The sequence below is a fragment of the Salvelinus sp. IW2-2015 genome, linkage group LG11 (genome assembly GCF_002910315.2).
Source record: "Salvelinus sp. IW2-2015 linkage group LG11, ASM291031v2, whole genome shotgun sequence".
NCBI classification, from domain to species: Eukaryota; Metazoa; Chordata; class Actinopteri; order Salmoniformes; family Salmonidae; genus Salvelinus; species Salvelinus sp. IW2-2015.
This window is the reverse complement of record NC_036851.1, coordinates 29,805,593-29,812,756: the sequence shown is the minus strand read 5'-3', so window position 1 is coordinate 29,812,756 and position 7,164 is coordinate 29,805,593. Positions and strand designations below refer to the sequence as shown.

Sequence of the window (7,164 nt, the reverse complement as noted above, 5' to 3'; positions counted from 1 at the left end):
CTTTCTGGTTGTTTTAAGCTTTTGGAAAATCATGACTGATACAACACACAAAACACCACCACGGCCCATAATTCTGTATTTCACGTGAACAAGTTCAATGGGATTACGAGCGCCACGCATTTTACCTTCCCACTAAACCTGCCCTGCTCAAAATTAAAGTGAATTTATGTTACTTTTACTTTGCAGAGAAGGAAAAACTCAACACTGAGAAGGCACTAGAATTTTGGTTTGGCCTGAAACGTTTATTTGGACATGAAGAAAGGAGACTGTCAAAGTATAACTGGTGGACACACACACACTTTTAACACAGATGTCCGGGACAAGACCACAGAGCACCGCACACAAAACATTTAGAAATACAGACGGCAAAATCATTGCAAGCACAGGACCCAGAATCAGCATCTAAGGCAAAAACAAGAAATATTTGTACTTTATTATTCTTTTAAGTTTTTGTTCAGACATCTATTAAATCAGTAATTCAGTGTCTCACCCCCCCCCCACTCGTACGTTACCATGTCCCAGCTGCACTCCCTCCAACGCCTTTGTCCCAGCAGGGAAGTGCTACAAAAACTAATCAAAACAGTTAAAGAAAAATAAAACCCTATTCCTGTAATAATTTCAGCAAACCTGCTAAACACCTTTTCTTCAACGTAGACATCTAAAAATGATTTTACACCTTACAGGATTAAGAGATTATTTTCAAACAAAAGTTAGTGCATTTCATTCCACAACACCACTAGCTGCTCTTAGCTTAGCCATTAATGGATGTAAAAATATAAAATAAGAACATAGGCCCAGTGGTTAGATAGATAACATGTTACTGCACTGCTAGCACCCAGGCAGTGCACTGAATTCTCACTTCAACCAAGTCACAAATCAGATAGTTTTGGAAATACACACACACACATTTTGTGAGAAAAAAACACACAAAAAAACACTAAATGCACTGAAAGAAAAAGGTACATCAGAGTACATAAAAAAACTAAAGTCAAACTGCAGAACTCTTTCAAAACATTTACTCAAATCTAAATATGCTTACTAATAGAGAGAAAAAAAAGAAAAACCCGACTAAAGATTAGCCTTCTAGGCGCAAAATCTGTACAAGAACATTCAGACCACCTACACAAGTGGCCTTCCCTCAAATAGGACTACATTAATAAAGCATAACTGGCCAATCAAGAGAGACAGGGAACATGATCAATTAACTGACAGCTTTTCCATCCAACAGTAGGAGGGTTACGAGTTCTCCACATCCCACCCAGAAACAGTTGTGTTGGCGCAAGTTCCCAAGGTTGTCTTTTTGCCTGCTTGACTTTGGTCTGGATCATAGAGATCGATCAATGTTGTATCTGTGCCAATGAGGCCATCTCCATTTAAAGTAGTCAATTTTCTTCTTCTGATAAAGGAAAAAAGTGTAAAGCTAAAATTGGCAACTTACCAGCTACAGTGTTGAAGTCTAGAAACAAATCTTGAGTAATTAATTTATTGTGGCCACTAGTTGGCGGTCAATGCTCTGATCATTGGCTGCTCCCAATCCATAGGAATCCCCACCCAGTTGACTACTTTAAAATGGCAATGTCCATGCAAAAAACAGTTATTTCCACATAATGATCTCTATACATTTATGGTCTGGATAGTGTTCAATCCATTAATACACAAAGGCTGAATTATGAGTTTGTAAGCGCATATAAAAGGAACAGATATGAAGGTTGATGCTCCCCATGTCAAGTCAACTCTCCTAACATTACGCAAACTTCCATTTTGCAAACAATGGACATGTACGGAATTTAAAACAAATCGTGAGATATGCATTAAAATCTTCAATCAAAAAAAATCTAAGACAGTAAAAAGAAAATCCAAAAGTGAAATGTACAAGAAAAAAAAGTGCCTAAATCAAAATCTTATGATTTAGCCTGACACCAAAACCCTAATATCCGACAGTTGCTCTGCCCTCAATCCCATCCCAAAATAACATGACTCATCATTATCACCCTTCAGAATCTCTGCTCAATGAATCAACGGCAACATTGAAAAAGGATAACCCCAAAACGGACATGATCAGACTTCGACAGCATATCACTGACAAGAAAACAGCCCTCTCTCTGTACACGATAAGCACTAAAACACCAACCAACACCACACCTGGAAGTCTCCACTGGCCACCCCTAATCTCATACTGGGACAGGTTCGGTACTCCGCATGTTATCAACTCAAATTGAGAAGTCAGAACACTAACCGGACTCTTGCTGGGGAAGAACTTTACCGACAAATATATATATCTTTTTTGATTTGCATTAAAAACGTAAAATTCCAGTGATCGCTGCCCAAAACCAGTAAGCTCCTTTATAGATTAATTCCTGATGCCAACAAATAAGAGAATGAGAACGTTTACTTGCCTTCAGAATTCATGCCATTTTAAAATGAGCAAGCTCGAATACATAGTACCAGAGGCTAGTTTCATGCTTGGGATCCCATTACTACTCTATAAAATACCATATTCTACATGATACAAGAGCTACCAAAATGCATGGCAGACTACTCTGGAACATGTTGCACAGATATGATGGCATGTTGAAATACCAGATAGCTGGGGTGGAAGGGTTTCTATTTGATGATAAAGACTACCTGTTCCATCAAGACATAAATAGGAAGGTATATGTTAACGCCGGTATCCTGCATTTGACCACATAGGTACAATTAATTGTACATATTAATACAACAGGTTAAACTTTTATGCAAGACACAAATAATTAAAACTGCTCTTCTTAAAATGTCAATCAGCAGTTGAAACAAAGCGTTCGCCCTACCCTGTTACAGTAAAAAGCTGAGGGATGGGGATGGAGAAATGTAACAGCTCAAATTCATAGACTGAGCTATGGATGCAAGGACTAACCATCTAGCATAAAAATTACAGTTATAACCATGTTTTGAGGCTATATAGACTTAGTTTGCATTTACGTTGTTCACAAACATTGGAGTAAAACAGGCTTATATATTTTGGGTTCTGATGGAGTATGACAGTGGAACAAAGCTTTGATACTTGAAGAATCAATTCGTACATAAATTAATAATAGGTCCAATAATGAATGTAGCAATAATGAATTGCCCCTTTAAAAAGGCTACGTATAAAATGGTCAAATTCATGGTAACGGTGTACGTGTCAGGTGTCTACGATGCGAGTGCTGACTGCCTCAACTACCAAACACCTTCACCAAGGGAAGACTCCACCCTTTCTCATGAGCTGTTACCCATGACAACACTTCCTGATCCACTCAAATCCCAACCCCTAAACAATGGATTGGTGGGTCATGTTCATAACACTGTAGCAAACCATTAAAAAAAAACATTTTGCAATGAAAAACAAAAGCAAGCAGTTCTTATAGGAAAACTTCTGAGAGTACCTTGCCGTGTCACTCAGTTTTGCACCTACTGAACTTGACCCTGGATGGAGAGATTATGCACTAATGGTTGGCGCAATCACCAACCAAAGCATATTTTAACTAAACAGGATTGGCAAACAGTTGGGATCAACACTCATTCAAACATTTAACCGTATGTTTCAAAGTAATAGGAAATGGAGTGGAAAATATAACAATTCAGTGACCGACAGCCCGACTATCCAAACTTTTCCCCACATTTGCACGGTATCCAAGCACCATTATTGTAAGGTTTTAATGTCCTACTCAAGCAAGGGTATACCAAAAGTTTCCATCAACCGTGAAAATAAATTCATTGATTCTAATAAATTTATATTTCCCCATTGATTCTGAACACAAAATATTTCCTGACTCATAGCTGACAGGCATCCAAGACTGTTTCTTCACCTAAAAGAAAGTGCAGCTTGACAGGCTTCCCAACTCCCTCCATCTCTCAGAACAGTTCAAAACAGGCACTTCTCTAAAACCATGTGGCCCTCTCGCTTCCAACCTTCATAAAAACACATTTTATGAACTATCCTTAGCCCTTCGCCAAAAGAATCACTTGCCAACCCCTTCAACAACAAAATGCATCATATGTATCAACTCATAACGATGTCATATTGGTGGATGTCCACATCTTTTGCTGTGTCGCATATTAACTAGATTTGCTAACAGCTCTTTTCTTTTCCTTTTTTCCTTTGCAACTACCAGTATTCTGGTGATACAAGGCATTACTGTACATTTGTCCCCCGTCCCCCACTTTGACACAGAAATCAAATTAACATAGATTTAGCAGTGGAGGGCCCAGCCTTCAAGCTAACCAAGGTGAGGCAGCATGTAAGCATCTCTCGCTATTCTTTCAGACAAGTCCTTCAGTTTGTGATTTGTAACACTCGTGTCGGCCCCCTCTTAAAACGATTACCGCTTGCAGTCTTTCCCAAACAAAGGTCAGCGGATGTCTGACCGAGCTTCAGGGGGGTCTTTAAGATTAAGAACGCGACTGTGTTCTTTCATCCAATAATATATATATATATATATATTTATCTCTTTACATATATACACACGTATATAGATTTGTGTTTGTTTTCCTGTTAGTCTGTTGGTTGTTGTTTAAACTACTTTGGTGACCGGGGGGGAATGTTCTGTTCCTTCCCGCTCCGTCTGGCCCAGCCCTGGGGGGAGATGCGGCGGCTCATGGATGCACCTCTCTGCTGATCCCGGTACTTTGGGCCCATCCCTCCGGATCGGGCAGGGCCAATGACCCCACAGTATGAGCCAAGGGGATCAAGGTGGGGCTGGCCTTCTCCAGGCCGCTCGGGTTTCTCAGGCCTATCCCCATCGCTGCTGGAGGAGGCGGCAGGCTCGTCGGCCTTGTTGACCCGCAGTTCCCGCAGAGGTTGGCTGGCCGAGGAGGTGGGAGGGTTTGGGGAGGTGCTTGGCGCTGGGGGCTGGGTGGCTGGCCGCTTGCACATCTCAGCATAGCTCAGTTTCCTTGACTCCTGGTTGGATGGATGAATAGATGGATAGACAAAAAAGAGAATAGGGGAGGAGAGAAAATAGACATAGGATGACTAGGGCCTGACATCTCTTCATTGATCTCTTTTTAACCAGATATGTTAACTGACAACATTCTATCCAATGCATTATGTATCCAGTGAAATCCACCAGGTAGTGAGTGAAGTCTTACCGGTGCAGGTGTGGTAGTGGCGGGGACTGGTGTTGCCGTGGAGATAGACTGACTGTGGGTGGGCGTAGGGGTGGGTTTGGTAGCAGCGGCGGGCTGTGAGGGGGTTGGCAGAGAAGAGGGTGGTGTGGGGGGTGGAGCCATCTCCTTTTGGACATGAGGCTCAGGCTTCTCCACTTTCTTCACCGGATGAGCAGCACTGCACAGACAGGAGAGGAAAAGGTTACCAATAAGGTTCATTTCCAACAGTGAAATCATGTTGGATCATCAAAATCCCTACAGCACCTCTTTGCAGCCGTAAGCCAGAGGTAAACCATACCTTGGAACAGGGGGCTCCACGACAAGAGGGGTGGGGGGTTTGTGGGCCGGCACGAGCTGACTGGGCGCACTCACAGTCTCTTTTTGGGCACTAGCAGGAGGGGCCACAGACTCCTTATTCACATCAGGCTGAAAATAAGAGAACTGGACATAGTTGACTTAAGAGGGGTGAAAGACATGACATTTGGCTGAGAGACTAACTACAGTGTAAGAGGAATGTAAGAGTTGGGATTAAGTGACGGATCAGACAAAACAAGACCTAGTTATTATAGACCACTTCTTCCTGTCACATCAAGTGGTCAGGAGGGAAACTACTAATGGGGTTTTTCCTCACCTTGTCGCTGGTCATCTTGAGGCCTCGAACCACATCAGACATGCGAGTCTCTAGCACGGGCTCTCCCTGCGTGCTGACCACACACCCCGGCAATGGAGGGAAGTTGGAGGTCGCTAGGTCAAACTTGGGCTGTGGAACCTTTATCTCGCTCAGAGGGATGGGCCTCTGAACACCAAAACACAGAAGACACACATTTGACCATGTGGGTGAGATAGGGGGTATAAACCACACTAAACATGGGAGAGGAAATTACAATGGCAGAAAACTGACCGTGATCCTCTCGTCCTCTCTCTTCCTCCGCATCCCTCTGTAGCTGCCTCTCCTACAACAGATAAACATGTTACACACAGCATAGAGATGATCATAAGCAAACATGTAATTGTTTCTGTTGGGAAGGCTTTGGATGGCCAAGACAGACCAGTTTAAACCCTCAGATCTCATAATCTTACCGCTCATCGGGTCAAGTGTAGAGACTAGTGAGGTTGGGGGGGGGGGGGGGTAGATGGAGGGAGAGAGAGAGCGAGAGAGAGCGGAGTGAAAGAAAGGAAAACCCAAAAGTCTTTATCACTTAGCTTGAAGCACCTCTATGCGCATTGATTTGTCATCACTGGGTCAAAGCCATTTGATAAAGCCCAACAGGGACATGATCACATTTCATGTATGAGCAGGTTGTGGGGTGTGTGGATGTATGAAGGGGCTCTGTGCAGACTGACCTGCCCCTGCCAGCAATGCCCAGGTCTCCATTGGGCATCCCCTCCGCAGCCAGTGGCAGGGTGTCCCTGAGGGTGGGGGGCACAGGGCCATGCTCGGGGGTACTGCCCAGGGGAGCCCCTGCCGTCCGGGGAGGAACAGCGCCGGAGGGGCCCGACAGGCCATCCACCAGGGGGGATACGGGGGTAACAGAGGGAGAAGGGGTCTCGTCACATGGCCGGGGCTGGCTCTTCGCGTGGTTCCTGAGGAAAGGAAGATCAGTCAGTCAGTCATATCAACTTAACGAACTCAATCGCTCAAGCATAAATGCCATCTATCGTTCAGTCTAAAGATATGATCACAAAACAACTAGGAGGGGTTCCAGTATGATTCATGCAGAGGATGAGGAGGACAGGACATTAAACATTAAGATGGTAAATGGAGGGGATTGTAAATATACTCCTGTATAGAATACTAAGGGAATGGTTTTGGTTTGCTCAGCACAAGCTGATGGTAATGAACTTGCTGGATCCCATATTCAAACAACAAATGTAAATTGAATATATCTTTTTTTATTATTTGACTTTTAGTGTATTGTTAGATACTACTACACTGTTGGAGCTAGGAACACAACCATTTCACTACACCAGCAATTTCATCTGCATGTGACCAATAAAATTTGATTTGATCATAGCGTCATTTGTCAGTTACGCTAGCCA

The 7,164-nt window shown here is 43.2% G+C and overlaps 1 protein-coding gene across 5 annotated transcripts in view; it reads right to left on the bottom strand.

Moving 5' to 3' along the window:
- Positions 1 to 216: 216 nt before the first annotated feature.
- LOC111970138 (la-related protein 4) overlaps positions 217 to 7,164 on the bottom strand; it is a 34,260-nt gene continuing 27,312 nt past the window's right edge. For all 5 annotated transcript variants that reach the window (XM_023996667.2, XM_023996663.2, XM_023996664.2 and 2 more), the window contains 6 exons: positions 6,469 to 6,708; positions 6,026 to 6,077; positions 5,756 to 5,920; positions 5,423 to 5,550; positions 5,107 to 5,302; positions 217 to 4,918 (listed from right to left, as the gene is read on the bottom strand). In XM_023996667.2, coding sequence (XP_023852435.1) covers positions 4,535 to 4,918; positions 5,107 to 5,302; positions 5,423 to 5,550; positions 5,756 to 5,920; positions 6,026 to 6,077; positions 6,469 to 6,708 — 1,165 coding nt within the window. In that variant the 3' untranslated portion in view covers positions 217 to 4,534. The remainder of the gene's footprint in view (positions 4,919 to 5,106; positions 5,303 to 5,422; positions 5,551 to 5,755; positions 5,921 to 6,025; positions 6,078 to 6,468; positions 6,709 to 7,164) is intronic.